Source organism: Hipposideros armiger, unplaced genomic scaffold (assembly GCF_001890085.2).
Source record: "Hipposideros armiger isolate ML-2016 unplaced genomic scaffold, ASM189008v1 scaffold_999, whole genome shotgun sequence".
Classification (NCBI taxonomy): domain Eukaryota; kingdom Metazoa; phylum Chordata; class Mammalia; order Chiroptera; family Hipposideridae; genus Hipposideros; species Hipposideros armiger.
Window position 1 is genome coordinate 391213 of NW_017732349.1, and position 20156 is coordinate 411368.

The 20156-nt window shown below is 53.3% G+C and overlaps 2 protein-coding genes across 2 annotated transcripts in view; one reads left to right on the top strand and one right to left on the bottom strand.

Annotated features, from left to right (window-relative positions):
• Positions 1 to 8830, top strand: part of LACTBL1 (lactamase beta like 1) — a 15086-nt gene extending 6256 nt beyond the window's left edge. Inside the window, exons 3-7 of the mRNA XM_019631417.1 lie at positions 1395 to 1504; positions 2089 to 2246; positions 3235 to 3473; positions 6147 to 6252; positions 7612 to 8830. Of these exons, the coding sequence (XP_019486962.1) occupies positions 1395 to 1504; positions 2089 to 2246; positions 3235 to 3473; positions 6147 to 6252; positions 7612 to 8593 (1595 nt within the window). The 3' untranslated portion in view covers positions 8594 to 8830. The remainder of the gene's footprint in view (positions 1 to 1394; positions 1505 to 2088; positions 2247 to 3234; positions 3474 to 6146; positions 6253 to 7611) is intronic.
• An 8574-nt stretch (positions 8831 to 17404) lies between these two features.
• Positions 17405 to 20156, bottom strand: part of EPHB2 (EPH receptor B2) — a 43976-nt gene continuing 41224 nt past the window's right edge. The window contains exons 13-14 of the mRNA XM_019631447.1: positions 19057 to 19212; positions 17405 to 18528 (exon numbers count right to left, since the gene is read on the bottom strand). Of these exons, the coding sequence (XP_019486992.1) occupies positions 18420 to 18528; positions 19057 to 19212 (265 nt within the window). The 3' untranslated portion in view covers positions 17405 to 18419. The remainder of the gene's footprint in view (positions 18529 to 19056; positions 19213 to 20156) is intronic.

Below are 20156 nucleotides of genomic sequence, written 5' to 3' on the forward strand. Positions count from 1 at the left end.
TGTGTGTATGTGTGTGTATATGTGTGTGTATGTGTGTGTATATGTGTGTGTGTGTGTACGTGTGTGTATATGTGTGTATATATGTGTGTGTGTGTGTGTGTGTGTGTACACACTTTAAAGCTGGAGATGCATAGCTGCAGACACCAGCCCTCCCCGGATCCCAGGCTGAGCAAAGCTTAGGCTCTGGCTGAGCCTGCCCTACTCCAATCATTAAACCTATGTCATGGAGTTGTTGAGAGATCTTCCTTAAGGTTTGTATAATAATTTTCCTGTTTGGGACAGTATCAGTTATCTATTGCTGAGTAACAAACCACCCCAAAACCTACTGGCTTCAAACAAAGTGATTTATTCTTTCTCATTCTGTGGGCTGGCTGACAGTTCTGCAGCTGGTCTAACCTGGGGTCTCTCCAATGCAGCAGGCAAGTTGGCTCTCCCTCCAATGGGACTCTGGCTCTCAAGGCAGCTATCCCAGGCTTGTCCGTGAGGGGCAGCATTCCCAGTCAGCAAAGGCCAGCTGAGGCTTAATTCTGGAAGGCCCACCCCAGTGATTCATTCAGGCTCACTCTATTGGTCATAGCAAGTCACAAAACCCGCGGATTGAAGAGGTGGGAGGAGCTGCAAGAGTTTATGGCCATAGTGAAGCTCCCCACCCTTCACGGCTGGGCTGTCTAGGGAGACATTAGAAGGATTCGAAAGGGTGCAGCTCCTCAGAGCGTTGGCACCCTCACCACCCCACACCATCCCTAGAAGATGAGGGGAGGTCTGGGGGCCATTGTGATGGTCTCCCAGCCTGAATCCTGCCCTGCCAAGGCCCACACCTTCTCCCCTGAGGTCCCAAGGAAACCATACAGCCAGACCAAAGCAGAATGAGATTCAAGCCTCCCCCCCGCCGCCCCCGCTCCATGCCCAGACTCATGGTTCTGGTGATAAACTGAGTTGTCCCTTGTGGTTTAGACCTGAAGCCTAAGCGAGGCCTCAAATCCACTTCTCCACCCAAATATATAATTGGAATTAGGGCAAGAGAGACATGCCCCAAGGAGCCGGAACTTAGTCTAAAGTCTGCCGATCACATGGAGGGAGAAAGCTGGTTGAGCGAGAGAGAAGGGCTGCCAGTCAGGAACGGTGGCCTACTTGGTTTCTTGAAGGCCAAGCAGCAGGTGGTGAGCGTGGGACTGTCCCTTCTCCTCCAGGCATACTCTGCCCTTTGCCCCTTGCTGCCCATGGCTGCTCTCCGTACCCTGATATCATCTCCTGGTGAGGCTGCTGCCAGCTGGGGGGCTTGGCCCTGAGGCACGGCTCTGGCCTTCGCTGCCACCTTCCCACCTCCTCCAGGATGACCCCTAGACTCCTATCCTGATCTCTGTCCCCTTCTCACCGTGTGATGTTCCCTGCAGGTTCCTTGGGACCAGAAGTGACTGCTGCCCCTGTGAGGATGTGTCCCCAGCACCCCGAACCTGTGCCCCTGGTGCACCCCCTCCCTGTGTTGAAGGAGGCCCTGGGAAAGGTCAGTGATGACCCAGGAGGGAACTGGGTGTGTGCTAGGCCTGGATGACAAAGGGCAGGATATACTCTCTGTGCTGGAAATGGCATTCATTCATTCATTCATTCATTCATTCATTCATTCTGGAATTTTTGAGCATCTAGTCTGTGCTAGGCACCAAGGATATGGCGGGAAGAAGATACCATCCTGCTCTTAAGAAGCTACTAGTCTGGGAGTAAGGGAATAGTCATGACAATAAACATTTATAACACAGGGCTAAGAGTGAGGACAGGGAAAGTATAGGGGGCTGTGGGGGTACAGAAAAATTGGCCTTGGGGTCAGGGAAGGCTTCTGAAGGAAGTGGTGTCTAAACTGAGATGTGAACAAGTAGGAGATACCCAGATTATGGGGCATAGTTTGAGAACCCACGTCTGGAGGCTCGCTGGGCTCCCAGCTCCAGCAACTGGCAAGAGGGGAAGAGATTGGAGGGGGCCCAGTCAGGGGGTGCTGAGTGCAGGGTGTGGTGTGGGAATGGGGAGGGTGTGCAAGTGACAAGTGGGGTGTGTCTCTGCACCCACATTCTGAGTCTCCCGCTCGTCTCCTCCAAGGTGGACAGGATCCTGCGCCAGGCACTGTCTGCCCCGGGTCTGGCTGCCATGTCTGCAGTTGTCATCCACAATGACACTGTGCTCTGGACTGGGAACTTCGGGAGGAAGAATGGCTCAGACCCAGCTTCTGGGCCCCCCAATGAGTACACCATGTACCGGTCAGCTGACTAACCTCCTGGGTCCTAGGGAGGGAGCAAAGGATGGGAGGACAAGGGGACCTGGGAGGTAGGGGGACTTGAGATAATCATGACTAGGGGTCCAAGCTGCCAGGGCCCTTCAATAAGTCCTGACAATTTTATAGAAGAGACTGAGGTCCAGAGAGGACCAGTGAGTGCCCAACATCACACCACAGGAGTAGTAGGCCAGGAAAGAATTGCTTCTGGAGAGCTCTTAGCCCCAAACCTAACTCAAAGAGGCTCCCTTGTGTCCCATCCTCCCACCTGTCATGTGCCACGAGGGAACCGTAACCAGTGCCTGGGCTCTCGCCGCAGGTCCCTTACGGTTGGCAGCAGAGGCCCAGATAGAAGCCACTTGGTACATCCTGCTGCACACCCAGGGTCACCTCTCCTAGGTGCTGCCTGTAGGATCCTCAAAACTCACAATGCAAAGCGGACATATTCGCTCCCAGAGATACTGCGAAAGGTTCCATTCACATTGCACCTACTATGTGCCAGGTACCGGGACAATCATATTTGCTGTCCTTTACTGAGCACTTACTACCTGCCAGGCATGTTGCCAAGCACTTTACGTGCACGATCTCATTCAATCCCTTCTACAACCTGTGAAACAGACAAGGACTCTGAATCTCAGAAAGTCTAGTACTTGCCCAGGACTGTTTAGTGAGAGGCAGAGGTATGACCCAACCCAGGTCTGTCCCAGAATGGGACAGGCCTGGGGAGGACCTGCCATGGGGTTGGTGTTTAAGTGTGTCTATCCAGCCCAGCCCCACTGCTCTGGTATACTCTCAAGCATCCCAAAGCCAGTGCTACAGAGGCTTGTGGATTTCCATCTCAGACGCTGAATAAGGTGGACTTCGTGCTTTCCCAGAATGCTAGAAAGTTGGAGGCTGAGGCGCAGGGTACATAGAGGTTGGCTGTGAGGCCAACAAGATGCCCTCTGCACCCTTGTGCCCCCAACATTGTCCAGGATCTCCAGTGTCTCCAAGGTCTTTCCCGTCCTCATGCTGTACCGCCTCTGGGAGGAGGGCATCGTAGCCTCTCTGGACGACCCTCTGGAGCGGTATGCCAGCAGCTTCACCATTAATAACCCGCTGGGCCTGGCATCAGCCCCCGAAAAACAGAGCCTGATGGACGGGCTGGAGGAGGTGGGCCCAGCCCCCAGGCCTTCGCCCGTCACCCTCCGAAGAATGGCCAGCCAGCTCTCCGGTGAGTGGTTCTGAACGGATCTCGCTCAGCCCCAAACATCTCAAGTGGGGGCACTGAGGAGCAGAATTTTAAATCATGTAAATGAATTACTTACTAAAAATAAATTATGTAATAATAATGATGTTGTGATAACAAGCCAAGATGAAGGTGACGTGAGGGAAGGGCAGGAGTGGGTTGGGGTGCTGGGCAGTACCGGATCAGGGCGGGATGGATTGCCCTGGAAGCTACTGAAGGACCCTCCATTGGCCATTTTGCCCATCTGCCACCTGTGAGTGAGGAGGGCTGGGTTAAAGAAGCCGTGTTGTGTGGGTGGGAAGGGGGCTGTGCTGTGTGGTGACTGACCCAGCCAAGGGGGAGAAGGCAGGCACTGTCTGCCCCACCCCAAAATGCCTTCCATTGCTCATATTTGCAATCACCAACCCACCAACCCCAGAGGTGTATCATCTTCCAAAGTGCATTTAGGCCTGAGGTCTCAGTCAGTGGATATGGCTGTTATCACTCCCATTAGCAGGGGGTGAACCTGAGGCTCAGTGAGAGGATGGGGTCTCCTGGGGTAGTGCAGGCAGAACAGGATCAGTCTTCCTTGGGGAGGGCAGCCCAGTGGGTAAGGGCATAAGCACTGGAATTCCAGCTCTGTCTCCTCCTAGCTGTGTGAACTTGGACAGGTCACTTGACTTCTCTGAGCCTTGTTTTGCTCCTCTGTAAAATGACCATGGTTCAGACTATTATGGGGGATTGAACGAGCTAATAAGTGTAAAACACTTAGCTGAGTACCTGGCACAGAGCAGGTACTTGTCAATGAAGCTCTGGTTATTATAGCCAAGGGTAGACCTAGGTTTACTAGGGCCCGATGTGGATATAATTTTGGGCGTCCTCTTTAAGAATACGGTGTTATAAATTCAAAATTAGACACAGGCCTTGGAAGGGGCTCTGTAGGTGAGGGACCCTGAGGAGTCAACTCCGTGAGCCTCCTGTTAAATCTACCCCCTGGTTATAATCTGACTCCAGGGCTCCCTCTAGGGGCGTGTTGTGGATTCTTCTTCATCTATACCCAGGGAACCCAGCGCAGGGCTCTCTACGTGATTGGTCAGTTTAAAAACACCCTATGTCTCTCCTCTTAGTCCCGAAGGGGCCGGTTGAGCATATGGCTGCCTAAATAAGTCTGTTCTAGGCTCTCAATGTCTTTTATGGTTAAGCCCCATCCTAATCTAGAGCTTTCTCCCATTTCTGGAGCTTATCATTCATTCTCTTAGTTAAAAGTCTTGCAACACCTCACAGGGAAACCAATGCAAGTGCTCTAGCCCACTTAAAGATGAGCAAATAGAAGCTCAGAGAGGTAAAACACATGGTTTGGGGGTCACACAGCACAAACTGCTAGAGTCAGAACTTAAACCCAGGACTTGGGACTCCGTCCCCCAGTGGCTCAGGCCAGAAGCCTTGGAGTCATCCTGATATCGCTCACTCCACACCCTCCACATCCTTTCTAGTAGCAAATTTTGTTGGCTCCACTCTCAAAATATGTCTGGAATCCATCTATTCCTCACCACCTTCACTGCTAGCACTCTAGTCCAAGCCATCATTTAAACATGGATTTTGCAAGTCTGCTTACAGGATCCCCTGCTGCTGCCATTGCCCCCAAATATCTGTATTTGCACAGCAGCCAGAGAATACAACGTATGTTGGATTACATCACTCCTCTGTTCAAAACCCCTGCAGTGGCCCATCTCACTCAGAGAAAAAGCCAAGTCCTCCTGGTGGCCTATAGCGCCCTATAGGATCTCGTGCCTGCACCCGCCAATATCTCTCACCTCCAAAGTCTCCCCCTTTCTCACGCCTCTCCAGCCACACTGGCTGTTTCATGCAATTCCTTAAACATGCTAAGACATTCCTGCCCCAGGGCCTTTGCATCTGCTGTTTCTTCTGCCTGAGACATTCTTTTCTCACAGAGCTGCATGGCTCTCTCCCACACCTTCTTCAGGTCTCACTAGCTCGAGAGTCACCTTCTCTGTGAGGTCTTCCTCAGACCATCTTGTATAAAATAGCAAGCCCTCCCTTCTTACATGGAATTGTTTTGATCGGTAGCATGAATATTTATTTGCTTGTGGTCTGTCCCTTCCACTAGAATGTAAACTCCACATGGGAAGGGACTTCGTTCACGACTGAATCCCCAGCACTCAGAACATTCCTTGGCATAAAACAGAGGCTTGAAATCTATCCTGTGATCCTTCCAAAGTTGTCACAGTCAGTAAATAGAAAAGTCCAGGTGGCCAGAGGAGCCAGTTCCACAAAGCTGTTTGGTCACCGATCTCAAGAACTTATGGAATCAAATTTTCATAGTTGATGACGGGAACAATTACTTTTTGAGCAGTTACTATGACCAGGAACCATGCTAAGCATTTTATCTCATCCAACCCTCACATCAGCCCTATGATATAGGAATTGTTTCCCTCATGTTACATACAGATGAGGGGACTGGGGCTCAGAGAGGTTAAGTGGCTTGCCCAGTGAAACACAGGCAGAAATGATTAGGATCCATGCTAGACTATTCTTGTTTCGTCAGGTGATTGTCATTGTTATCTTTCGACCCATGGAAGGTGGGGGAGGGAATGCACCCGGGGGCCCACCACCCCACCCTCCGTTGGTCCAGCAGGTCTGACCGCTGCTCCTCCCCAGGGCTGCCCAGAAGGCTCCGCTCCACCTCCCTGCTGTGGAGGGGCAGCACCCAGGAGGCCCTGAGCCTGCTCAAGGATGATGTGCTCGTGGCAGACCCGGGAACCAGGTGAGGAGTGCGCCTTGGTGCTCTGCCAACGTGAGGAAACTCCTTTCCTGGGGAGACAGAGCCCTTCTGGGAGAAAGCCTGCATCGCCTCATTCTAGGGCATCAGACCCAGGAGAGACCTTGGGGGGCGAGGTCACTGAATAGCCCCTATTCCACATCTGGGAAGACTGAGGCCAGAGAGAGGGGAGGCACAGCAAGGCAGGGGTGAGCTGGGCTCAGACTCAGTTCTGGTTGAACCCCGTGTTCTTTCCATTCTTCAACTCAACATTTACTGAGCACCTACTCTGTGCCTGGACTGCATTAAACAGCAGCAAACAAATCCAACCAGGTCCCTCTCATAGAGTTTGCATTCTAGTGAATGAACAGATAAACAAGATAAATACAGATTTTGCCAAGTGCCACGACGGAAATAAACAGGATGCTGATGAGATAGGGAGTGGCTAGCTGGGGGTGGGGCAGTGAACAGGGAAGCCCAACTCTGGGAGCAGTGGGGCTGGAAAAGGATAGCTGGCACTCCCCTGCCTCAGAGGCACCCTTCCAGGCCTTTTGGCCTTTCTTTGGGAAAAGATGCCCCTTCTCCAAATTTTCCCGCTGCTTCTCCAAATGCTGACCCTCAGGACCCACTTCCCTGAGAAAGAAAGGATTCAGGTAATGCTTGGGCATCTGCAGGCTGATGTCCTCTTTCAAGCTCTGCCACTAACGTGCTGTGTGACCTCGGAGGAGGCACTTTGCTGCTCTGAACCTCACCTTCCTCATCTGTAAAAAAGGAGGTCAGGCTAGAGTTCAGGCATGTCTAAATCAGTTTGTGGATTTTCATCCATCCTTATGCCTTTTTGAGACACTACTTTAGAAATGCTGAAATTGCACCTGCTCTGGGAAAGGAAAGAGGCCTTTTATTGATTACTGGTGTCAGCCATGGCTGGGAAGAAGGGAAGGGTGAAATCCTGTCTCCTGGTTTTTATCCTTAAGCTCTCATGATTGCTATCATTTCCCACCCAGGACAGTTTAAGACTCTAGTTTTCCATCTGCTAAAGTAAATCATACTAAAGTGTAAAGGACCAATAAGATTTGTTTTATCACTTTCCTAGGGGCATTGCCCAGCCCAGGTCTCCCCCTACCTGCTATGTGACCCTGGGCAATTTTCTGCCCCTTCCTGTTTCCAGAGGTAGAGGAGTGCTCTCCGAAGTCTCTGCTGGGTGTGGACATTTGGGATGCAATGAAGCAGGTTCCTTTCCTGTCCCATCCAGTCCAGTGAAACTCTGGTGGCATTTCAGACAGTCTGAGCAGGTGGTAAGGGCTATTCTGGGCCTGGAGATGTTCATCCTGGGCTGCATACCAGTTTTCACCCCTTCCTTTCCAGGTGCCATTACAGCACACTGGCTTTCTCGCTTCTGGCCCATGTCCTGGCAGCCCACACGGCCCAGGGTGACTACCAGCGCTGGATCTCGGAGAATGTGCTAGAGCCTCTGGGGATGGCAGACACCGGCTTCGACTTCACCCCTCTTGTGCGTACCCGTCTGGCAGCTGGCTTTTACGGTAGCGGGAGGCTGGCGCCGCTCTACGACCTGGGCTGGTACCGCCCGTCCGGCCAGATGTACTCCACCCCCGCCGACCTGGCCAAGCTGGCCATGGTGCTTCTAGGCAGTGGACCCCAGAGGCTCCTGCGGCCCGACGCGGCCAAGACACTGCTGGCGCCGCTGCTGGCCTGCTCCGGCGCCTACTTTGCCAACGAGACGGGCACACCTTGGGAATTCCACGCGCAAAGGGGCTACCGCGTGGTGCGCAAGGACGGCGACCTGGATGGCTACGCCGCCACCCTCTCCCTGGTGCCGCCGCTGCGCCTGGGCCTCGTGCTGCTGCTGGCTGGGCCGCGGCCGCCCGGGCACGACCTGGTGGCGCAGGCCTACGATGTGCTCCTGCCGGCCATGGAGAGGGCCCTGCGGGAGGCTGAGCACAGCCCTGCCCCGCCGCCCAGCGCACACCCCTTCGCGGGCTACTTCACCTTCGCCAATCAGACCTTCTACGAGGTGCGCGCCGGGCTGGCGGGCGAGCTGCGTCTACGCCAGTTCGGGCCCCGCGTGGAGGCGATGGTGCCCGCCGCGTTCCGCACGCTGGCGCTGCGCCACCTGCGGGGCCGCGTGTTCCAGCTGCACGTGGCCCGCGAGTTCCCGTGCGCGCTGCCGCTCGGCGACGCCTGGCTGTCCCTGGAGGCTCAGCACGGGCAGCTCGTCAACTTCTACCCCTTGGATCGCCACGGTCTGTCCCCAGGCTTCGACGTGCCGGGCCTCAACACATACCGGGTGCTGCGGCTGCCGCGGAAGCCCGTATTCAAGAACCATTGACCCTGGGCTCTGTCTGAGCCTCCCCTTCCTCGCCTCGCAGCTTTCCAACCTAGGCTTGGAAAGTAAGACTACGGGGATGTCTATTAGAGAACCCGAGTAGTCGACAAAGTGGGGTGGGGTAGTGCTACTCAAAGTGTGGTCCTTGGACCACAGCCAGTTTGTGAACTGTCTGTTATCCATGAGAGGAAGAGCTAAGTACAGAAATTTAGAGTAAAGCATTTAGAAACTTTAATAGTAGCACGCTGACAAAGTGCTTTTGTGTCTGTTGAATTAAGACAAAGTATGGGCTTGTATTTTGTCTTTTTAAAAAAAAATCAACCTTATTGTGTTATAATTTACATAAAATGAGATGGTATACACATTACCAAGGTATATATAGTTCGGTGATTTTGACAAATATATATACTCACCATCACAATCAAGATATAGATAGTTTCCATCACCTCCAAAGCTTGTTTCCTACTGCTTTGCAGCCACTCCCCTCCCCTGTACCCAGCCCCCAGGCAAACACTGATGTACTCTCTGTCGCTATAGATTAGTTTTGCCTGGTCTAGAATTTCATATAAGTGGAATCATACAGTGTAGTCTTTTGTGTCCTTTTTTTTTTTTGTTCTGCATGATGTTTTGAGGTTCATCCATGTCTTTGAGTGTATCAGTAGTTTTTTCTTCTTTATTGCTGGATAGTATTCCATTGAATGGATATATCACAATTTATCCGTTCACCTGTTAATGGACCTTTGGGTTGTTTCCAGCATTCCTAGTACCAGCCTTGTGTCTGGCACTCCACGGGTGCCCAGTTCACGTGTGGTGAAGTGGTCCAAATGCCCTGAGAAGCTCTTGAGGGTAGGATGCACATGTGAGTCATTTGTGTTTCCCACCATGGTGTCTAATGCAGCACCTTTCGTGTAATAGGAATGCAGTACTTTTGAATGAATGAATGAATGAATGAATGAATGAATGAAAAGGCAGCCTCCTAGATCCCATTCCCCTCTAACTCCTACCCCATCATGTTTCCAGGCCCAGCTTCAACCTCCGCCCTGCTCTACCTCTGACCCACGAGAGCACTGCCCAGGTGCTGGTTAACTTCAAGTGTAATCCCAGGGCACTGGTGCCATGAGATGCTCCCTCCAAAATGGGAAACCTGCAAATGATAACACCTTTAGAGAGTCACATTTAGCATGCACTTTTAGCATATTTAAGGCTCTGCAATATCCTGAAGTAAAGAAACCTGATCAACTTGCCCGAGTCTAGAATTTGCCTAATGCATTTGACCATGAACCATCCCTGATGCCCCTCCTTTTTTTTTCTTTGTAAGCAGAAGTTCGAGTGACATTTATTTGACAAATGTTTATTGAGAACCTACTGTGGGTCAGGCATCATTCTGCTTGTGGAGAACACAGCTGAGTTGATGACACACTTGGGCCCTGCTTCCTGGCCAGCAAAATACTAAGAGCTAACATTTGTGAGTGCTAAGCACTTGATATGCTTCATTTCATTTAATCCTCACCTATTCTCTAGGACTTAGATATTATTGTGCCATTTCCCCAACATGAAAATGAGGCTTAGGGCAATTATGTGGCTTCTCTAAGGACACAGAGCTAACAAATGACAGAGTTGGTATTCAAACCCTAGGACCCCTGACAACAGATCTCAAACTGGTAAACACGAATGTGTGTTCTTAGAACACTTAGGAGTAACTGTTCCAATTCAACAGGCTAAATCCCCAGCCCAGCCCCAACCTCCATCCCCAACCCCCAGCCCAGCCCTAGCCCTGGCTTCATCTTTAGTCCTGGAAAACATGCTAGTCACGCTTCACAGACCTGCGAAGGACCTCTACGAGCTCCTATTTGTTTCCTTGGCAACCTCGGCCAGAAAAACCCAAACAAACAAACAAACAAAAACACCCCTGAGAGTCCAAGTGATAATTTTTACAGTTCACATTTATTTTGGAAAAAAAGAAAGGTTCTGCTAAAAATACTCCTACAAAGGCATTGGAGTAACAGGGTCAGGGGCTCATGGACACAGCTGGTGAGATTTCCTTGGTCACAGCAGTAGGGGTCCGGTAGAGTCAAGTCTGACCCACCGCCATCGGAACCCTAGCTGCATTATTTCCCGACCCCCCAATGTTGTCAGAAAAACCCATGTTTCTGACCAGAGGAAACAGGTTTCTGTGAAACCCTGCCAGAACCCTCGGCCCCCTGGTTGAGAGCTCTGGCCTGAATGGTCCAGGCTGGAGTGGACACCTTGGGCGGGGAGAGAACAGGCACTCACCCCCATCACCCGTGGCTTAGACAGTAGCTCCAGGAGGTTACAGTCAAAGAGGGTGTCCCAGTGCCCCCAAACAAAGCATCCCCCAGGGATCTGGGATTTGACTGGCAAAGGGTGTGACAGTGGAGAGGGGTTGAGTGGGGACCACTGGTAGCAGCATAGAATAGTGATTGCAAGGGCTGATGCTGGGGTCTGAGACCACTGGCTGACCATGTAACCTGGGAAAACCCCCATGCATGTCTCTGAGTTTCCTAGTCTGTGGAACGGGAATAATAATTGTACCTGCCTGACAGAGCTGTGTAAGGGTTAAGTGAGACACTGTGTAAAAAATCTTAAGCACGGCTCCTGGCACATTGTTGGCACTCAAAAAATAGCAGCTATGATTAGGTTTTTGGGTTGAGCCTGACCAACCAGTAGTTGTTCTTCTCGGCAGTCCAAAGAGGATGGCTGTGAGTGAATGTTCCTGCCAGACCTATCAGAGGCCAGCCTCAGGGGCTCAACCTTGGGTTTCTTGCCCACCAGAGTGCCCATTCACAGAAGGAAAAGCAGCCGGACTGATTACTGGCTCTGAGCAACCCAGAGGCACCTCCTCGGGCAGGCTTCCCAGATCCCATAGGCAGTGGCCTCAGCTGAAAAGGGTGAAGGGGTCCTCGAAATGGGGTAGGCATTGTGTGGCCATGATGCTGCACCCTGGGTGTCAGCAGGAAGGCACCTGGCTCTGGGGTTTGCAGCAAGACCCTGTGGTTGCCCAGTGTTAAGACTCTGGCTCTGCCTAGGAAGGTGGTGTGTTTTGGGGGAAAATCCACAGCAAATCCTGGTCCTACAGCCTTCTGTGGGGGGAGGGGCGGGGGGGGCGGGTAACTCCACCCCAGATCCATCCCTCCCCAAACCGAGACAGTAGGGCCTCCACTTGGTTTGTAAGCTGAGCCGTCTAGCCCACCAGCCAGGGGGCACTGTGGCCTGCGTGGGGTTTCGCTAAGCTGGGGCAGCCAGGTGTGGGCAATTCTGCCACTCTACCAGGGGGAGAAATTCAGCATCGCACTCAAAAGAGTCTTCGCCCTTGACCAGGTCCACCTCTCACTCAGATTCAGAAGATGGAGCTGTTGTCAACATCTGTTTTTAGCTGTTGCCCTCGCTCTCTCGTTCTCTCTCTCATTCCTGCTCTCTTTGTGCTTTGTCACTGCCAGGGCCCTCAGGTTTGGGGACCAGCAAAGAACAATGAATGGGACTTGAAGTCTCAAGAATTAGCAGCATAGAATCATAAGGTGATGGAATCTTAGAAACATGAAACCCTTCCATTGGACAATTAGAATTATGGGCATTTGCAATCTTAGCATCTTGGAATCTTTTATCCATGTATTGTTAGGACTCTGGACTCCTGTAGTCTCAGCAGAGCCACCAGAGTGTATGTGGTCCTCACCCTGACCTCCTCCCTACCGCCTCTCCCATCCCCCTCTTCCAACAGGGGCTATTTGACCTGAGTGGAGACAAGGACCTTCACTCCCTCTCCCTCCTCCAAGGAAAGCCCGTGTCTTAGCCTGGGTAGCAGGGGTTGGTGGTGGTGGTGGGGATGGTGGGGTATTTGAAGCTCCAGGTCCTGCTGGAAGCCCCACCCTGCCTTTGTTTGGCCCACCTGGCCAGGTGTTGAGTGAACAGGCTTGGGTCATAGCCTTGCGGTCCATGGGGTCTCCATAGGGTGGCCCTGGGTGGGCTGCCGGGCCCCTCTGAAGTATTAAGTTCCTGCTGCTTCTTGCTATATCAGCTTTCCTGAGGCAGCCTTCATGCTGCGAAGCTAAACTCAGACAGACTCAGTCTGGGGGTCTTTCTAATTTTCCCGAAAGCTTAGTTCAGTCTGAACACATTCCTGAGGGTCAGCCCCACCCCCCACTTCATGGGCCCTAATCCATGTCTGAGTTTGGGTATCTTATCTGACGATGTCCTGCTTTTCCCTAATCCCTGTCTACGCCAGCCCCTCTTTCTGCAGACATCAGGGCATATAGGTCATGAAGTGAAGAGAGGATTTCAGTCTGGAAGAATCTCCTGGAGGAGCTTGTTAAAAACACAGGCTGCTGGGCCTGACCTTGGAGGTTCCGATTTAGGGGGTTAGGGGCGGAGCCTGCGAGTCTGCAAGTTGAACAATAGCCCAAGATATTCTTGATTCAGGTGGCAATGGCAGAAATTTTGAGAAATCCTGGGAGGTGAGAAAGGGGGAGCAGCACCGAAGGCAGATGGCCTTGTTGGGATCCTCTGGCATCACCTCTGGAAATGTTTCTTCACCTGTAGAGTGGAGATGGTAGTACCGTAAGGTCCCTACCCATGGGGCTTGGTATATGGTAAGTGTTCAGTGATTAGTGCAATCCCTGTGGCCTCAGCCTCCTGGAACCAACACTCTGCCCTTGGTTTCCCTGAAGGGGAAAACTGGTCAGCTTCGAGGCCATTCTCAATGCTGTTTTATGGCAGGAACCATTTCCTAGGAGGCAGGTGGTATGTGCATGCACAGAGTGGCTCCCTAACTTCCCTCTGGGTTTCCCCAGCATAATACACTCTTGTAAAGGGCAGGACCCCAACCCTTTCCAACATGTCTGGTTGATCTCACCAGGGCCAGGGGGACCAGGGGAGAGATGGGCTTCCTGAGCAGTTTGTATGCCACCCACCCAACTCTTAGCCCCTGCTCACACCAGCGCTCTGCTCTGTCCCCTCGGGGCTCTGCCACGTTTGCCTGCCTGCCTGCCTGCCTGCCTGCCCAGGCTGTTACCACCACCCACGGTTACTCAGCTCTGGTCATGAGTGGCAGCTTTCAGTGCCTGGCAGCCCTCAGAGAGGCCTGGAGGAAACGGGATAGGCATCAGCTGAACACAGCGCAATTATGAATCGGGTAGCACAAAATCCAACCCTGCTGTTCCAAGCAGCTGAAAGGACTCTTTGGATTATCTATGTCAGCGAGTGAGGATGGAAAAGAAAGCAGCAGGGCCTGAATTCTCCCGGAATAAATGAGGGCTTCTCCAGGGGGCTCTTTCTTCTTTCCAGGGGAGGGGAGAGCTGTGAGGCATCCTGTCCCCATCTGAGAGCTGAACTGACTTCTCCTCGAACCCGATGCTCGCTCTGCTACTCTTCTGCTCAAGAACCTGCTGTGGCTGGGCTGTCAATCAAACTGCCTCACCCTCCCATGACCCCCACCCCCACCTCCCGCCACGCCTCTGGCGCATGCAGACACGATTCCTCACTGGAGGAGCATTCCAATCTCTGTATCTTTGGTTACACTGTACCTCCCATCTGGAATGACCTCTCAACCTGTGTCATTTTCAAGACAGCCTCCTCCACGAAGCCCTCCCTGACAACCCCAGCCTGTTTGAGCTTTCTTTTTTCTTACCAGCTAGCATCAGACACCGAGGGCTTCAGGTCCTCTAAGTGAGTGTGTGGAGTGGGCATTAGAAGCAGATAAACACAGCCTTGCTCTGCCCCTTCCTGGCTATGTCATCCTGAGCAAGGAACTTCCCTTGTGTGAGCCTCAGGTTCCCCCCTACCCATGGGAGGAAATAGTCCTGACAGGACTGCAGTGTATAAAGTGTTTTGCACGGCTGGCTCACCCAGTCAGTCCAATTCTCTCATTTTACAGATGGGAGACTGAGGCTCAGTGAAGGGAAGTGGCTTGCCCAGATCCATGTCTCCAGTTAGTGATAGGAGTAAGGCTGGCCCTCTGATGGCAGGATGCGTTTTACCTAGCAACGCGTGGCATCCTATCCTTTGACTGCATTTACAGAACTTTCTCCGGCAAGTCTTCCATCCTTTGGTACCGTCTGGGAACTACGGGGGCCCAGGAGACAGCCAGGAGTAGCCAAGGGCCTAGCACTAAGGGGTGGGGGACAGGGTGGCCTGGGGCGGGAGCTCCCAGCCTTCTGGAGATAAGCCCCCAATTTGAGAGGGGTACAAGGCTATGACTGAACACAAGGGGGTGGCAGAGAGCTCCCTGAGCCGTGGCAGCGTGGGGACCAACTAGAAATGTTGGGGAAAGTCCAGCTGATGCCGTCTGAACTGGAGGCACCACTGGTTAGTTAACAGCCACCACTCCGAGCCCTTAAGTGTCCCTGACTGTGCTGCCGCCCTTGCCCCTACTCTGAAGCTTTTTGGTCTAGCACTAAAATCACCATCTAGTCCGATGGGTCTGCCCACGTTTTACCAGCTGAGATCTTTTGAATATCATCCCCCAAGAAGAGGCCTGCTGATCATCCACAATAACCCATTTTGGGGGGCTAAAATGGGGTTAGTAGGAGTGGGGGGCGATGGCACAGCACTCTATCGCCCAGCCTAGCCTTGCCCAGATCTGCTAGTCACACCCTTGCAGAGCAGCTGGTCCCATTTCCACGGTGCCCTGGTCTGTGTTTACAAGGCAGCTTTCTTTCTTCAAGTACCAACTGTGTGCAGAGCAGCCGGAAACTCCTCTCACACTGCTGGGCAGGTGGGGCTGGCACTTGGGGAGATGGAGCCAGGAAAGGATTAGTAACTAGGCAGCGGGTGGGCGGCTCAGAGCTGTGTGCCTGGGCGAGCAGCAGCACGGCCTGCCACTCCCCTCCGAGAAGCAAGCAAGAGGTGCTGAGAGGAGCGGCTCCAGCAGTGGGGAGCGATGGGCATCTGCCTGCACCCCGGGATGGTCACAGTGATGTCTGTCTGTTACCCTGAAGTGGAGATACAGGGGGTTGGGGTAGCACCCTTACTCTTGAGAAGCAGGCACATGGGAGCCCAGGACCTCTGAGGACTCGGGCCCTGGAGGGTAGATGGGCAGACATGCTGGCTAGCAGACACCAGCCTAGCGGCTTAGGGCAGGAAGCCATCTGACAGGAAGCACAGAGTGCCAGGCCCCTGTGGGGGCCCCAGAGCCGTGGGGTGGGGGGCAGGCTGGGGAGATGGAGTTAATCTGAAATGCATCAGGGCAGCTCCCTCCAGAAGGTGACCTTGTGTGCTAGGACAGCTGCCACCCGTGCTGGGCATCTTTGGGGCACAAAGGGCGGCTGGCTGGGCCAAGGCCGGCTAGTTTGTGGGAAACCAGCCAAGGTGTTCCCTGTGGCTCACTCTGCTGTTCCCTCTGGGGGACCATGCTCCTCTCTAATCCCTTCCTTCCCTTTGCATCTCAGGCTCTGGAGAACAGGTGAGTGACAGACGACAGGCTGGTCCATGCTGGATGCTCTCTCCGACCAAGGGGCGTTTAGCTGGCCACCTGCAGCCTGAATCTTTCCCACTGGTCAGTCTCCCTGGGACAAAGGGAAAGGTCCTGAGACGAGGCATCCCTGCCCTCCCTCCTTTAGATTCCCTGCCTCCTCCTTCTACACAAAGACATTCGATTGCATGTGAGGCGGAGCCCATCTGCGCAGATTAGCTGACCAGGATAAAGTGATCATTCCTGTGGCTTTGACTGGGGGTCCATGTGTACTGCAGGGCTCTAACACTCCCACTATCACAGCTCATCTAATAACCAGACCCCCTTCTTCTGGCCCGGGAGAGCTGAGTGCATCCCTGTCAACTCCCTGCTCCTAATGCATCTTGCAGAGGCTCACCCTGATTTGCAAGGCATTAAACACTGTTCTGAGCCACTTCCAACACACTTCTTTCATTGCCTGTGCTTTTGACGAGCCAGAGCCAGAAAGACACATGGATGTTTAGTGTCCTCCATGTGCTTTCTCAGCCCTGGGCCTTCTACATCCCTGAGGGTATGTAGAGCATCACGGGTCACTTGACACGTCCCAAGGGTGCCAGGGTCTCTCTTAGAACTTACAGAGAACAAGGGTCATTTTATAACTAAAGGATTTATTTTCATTCAATTCACTAACCGATTGGTTCACTCAGGTGCCTGCATTTGCTCACCGGAGGGAGACTGCAGCCAGACCCCTTAGCTGATGGGTTTTCCCATGGCCAAGACCTTTCAGATCTGGGCAGAGGTCTGGAGGACGGAGGGAGGTGGGACAGCAGTCACACACTTTCTCCCCAGGGAGGAAAGGAGCAAGCCTGCGCACGTCTCTGAGGGTGATGCTCTGGAGGCTGGGATATCACAGTGAATGATCTGGGTCCTGGCCTCTGATGCAGCCTGGTTTAGGCTCCCAGAGGTGAAACTGGGTTCTGGCCATCGGAGGGCACTCAGGAACCTCAAAGGGGCCTCTTTGCCTGGAAAGTACTGGATAGACTGGGGCAGAAGGAGAGTGGACAAGTGGGCAGCGACTTCTGGCTCTGCAGCCTCAGAGTCTACTTCCTGCTCAATCTGCTGCTTTTAAAAACAGTCCTGGGTGGGGGTGGGGGGGTGCTCCTCCACCTTGGCCCCCCACCTTCTGCCCATATCTCACTCAGTCTCTGAAAGGCCCAGATGGCCCCGTGGCAGTTGGCTTTGGTGAGGCCTGGCAGCAGGTGGGGACTCTATGCAGGGGAGGAGGAAAGGGTGTCAATGAAAACCATATAAAAATCCAGAAATGTGCATATAAAATCTCGCCCTTGGTGTATTGCCTAAGTCAGTAAGCAGAAAGCACCTTCTTCCTGGAGAAGGATCAAGTCCTCAGAAGGTAGGAAATGTCAAAGTGTTACTTCATTGTCATTAAAAAAAAAACCCAACAAACAAACCCCCAAACCAAATCCACCCCTGACCAAAATACCCCTGGTCCACTTCCCGTCCGCTGTAAACAAACCCAGGTGCAGGATCAACCCTTCTCAGTGGCAGTCGTAGCTGATGGCAGTCATGGTAGCATCAGTCCTCCAGGTGGGGGCTGGTGGGAGTGGGTGCCCAGGGGGGCCGGGGGCCGCTGGCTGTGCACATGATATGGAGATGGAGCTGCAGGCCTGGGCAGGGGGTGACCAGCCTCAGGAAGTCTTGCCTTCCTGGTGTCCTCGTGTTCTCCCTGACCCAGGAGGACAAAAGCCACCTTTCAGCCCCATGAGCCCACAGGAGAAACAAGTCTCTTTCATTGGAGTTTCTAAAATATTCTCCAAAGGCAGAAAAATTCTTCTGTTTGCCCAGAGGCAGTGGGATGTTCCCACAGTGGTTCCCGGTGACTGCCCGTCTGTCCGCCTGCCCCGTCCGCCTGGTGCGTGGCTGTTGAGTGAGGCCTGGAAGAGCAGCCCATGGACAGGAGAGGAGGGTGGCCGCGGTCTCTCCCCTTCACATTTGTTCTCCTGAAAGTGTTTCTTGGCTCTGGCCAGATTGCCTTCCCAGAGGGAGGTTGGAGAGAAACTGCTTTTGGTCTCCGATTAGACAAATCGCACGGATCTCCCAAGCCCTTTTTTTTTTTCCGCCCAAGAACAATGATCGCTTTCCTTATGAGAATCCTCTTTAAAAAATATGCCTTGTATTTCCCGCCCCCTCCCAGGATCTGTTTTCTTTTGTTCCCATTCCCTTTTTTTCCATCATCTGAGTTGCATGTGTTCTTGGTGATATCTCATGGCTGGAGCGCTGCTTGGTTCTTCCTGTTGCCCGTGGCCGCCTGGCAGGTGGCTGACCCTGCAGTAGACAGAGAACTGGGGGGCCAGCGTAGGGCAGAGGGGGCGGGGCCTGGAGGAAGAGATGAGCTGAGGCAGGCGAATGTCAAACCTCCACAGATTGGATCTGGTTCATCTGTGCCCGCATCACCTGGATACTGTTCAGGATTTTTTTCTGGTGGCCAGCCAAGGTGACCCCAACCCGGAGAATGTCCCTTTGGGAGAGAAGCATGTGTGTTAGGGAAATGTGGGGGTGGAGGGAACTTTGGGCCAGGTAGAGAGCCGCCTGGGCTTCTCTGGGGGTTTCCTGCTAAAGAGAGCATGGGAAGGGGTGAAGGGCATGGGGGAGTGGGCGGGTGTCCGGAGCTGAAGCGAGTGACTGACTGTGGTGGGGGGAGGAACACATCATTAGGAGTCCGGGCACTAGAGGCACTTGTCTCCTCTGCTACGGGGAAGCGGAAGGGAACTTGCATTTACTAAGTACCCACTCACTCTGTATCTCTTTTGGTCTTCCTACCAACCCCCAGTTTGCAGAAGGAAAAACTGGGACTGAGGGAGGTTCTGTGATTTGCCCAAGGTCACACAGCCAGTAGGTGGCAGGCAGACCTAGGTATTAATCTGACTGTCACTCCAGAGTTGGCCATCTCACCCCTTGGTCCCCGCATCCCTGCTGGGGACTGTCTGTTTCTTACTCTCCAGAGCCCCCTGCTTGGTGGGGTGGGTAGAGGTGGCTGGGTACTTACTCCATCATCATCTGTGACACGACATCGAAGGAGGTGAAGCCGGCATTGGCGAAGCTCTCCTTGTACTGCCCCATCTTGATGGCCTCCAGCCATTCGTCCACTGTGTTAAAGCTGGTGTAGTCGGGGATCGTGCGGTCCAGCAGTGGTAGGTTGATTCTGAGGGTGGGGTGGATAACAGAGACAGTCAGGGCACATGCCGGCCTGGGGGTGAGGGTAAGGACGGGCACGGGCATACCTGCGGGCTGCGGGTGTTGCCTGCATGTGTGTATCCATCGGCGTGAATGCAGGTGAGTGTGCATGTATGTGGGTCTTCAGTTTGAACCCACGTAAGTGTGCACATGTATATGTGTGCGTATGCAAGAGTGAGTGTGCAGGACTCAAAGCTGGGGCTACCTGGAAAGCCTGGGACACCTCTGCAGGGACTGTGGAGAGACGGGACCACACTGTGAGGTGGGACACACTTCCCCACGCCGCTTCTTTCAGGAGGAGGGAGTTCAGCTGGACTAACTGTGTGATGATTCATAGTTTCCTCCCCCAGTGACATGCTCCGTCCTTCTCCACCTTGGTTGTGTTATGGGACGCTGATCTTACGCACCGCATCTCCGAAGTCCAGACAAGGCTGGTGCACCAATGGGAATGACTTCCTGGCAGGCACGGAGTGAAATTACCCTCATGGGGCTAAAAGCTCAGAGTGATTGTATCCGGAGCAGCTGACTCAGGGTCATGGTGAAGAGTGACAGGTAGAGGCAGACATGAAGATCTGTTGGCCACAAGAACTTGCCAGCTACAGGATTGAGGCCCAAAGAGTCTCTAGACACAGCCAGCCCTGGACCTGAGGTCACCAGACTGGATGCCTGCCTCTCAGAATCCCTGTGTGATTGAGGGTCCCGGAGAGTAAGAGTGTGCAGGGCCAGGGGCGGGGCCTGAGACAACCACCCACGCAAGGCAGTGGTGGCGTTTGTGTGTGTCGGGGGAGGGAGGGTAGGTATGTACTGCTGAATGTGTGTGCTCAGGTGCCTATGGGTGCACAGGTGTGAGAGTCTGAGAATAGGTGTATCCATGTGTGAGATTTTGTGTGTGTGTGTGTGTGTGTGTGTGTG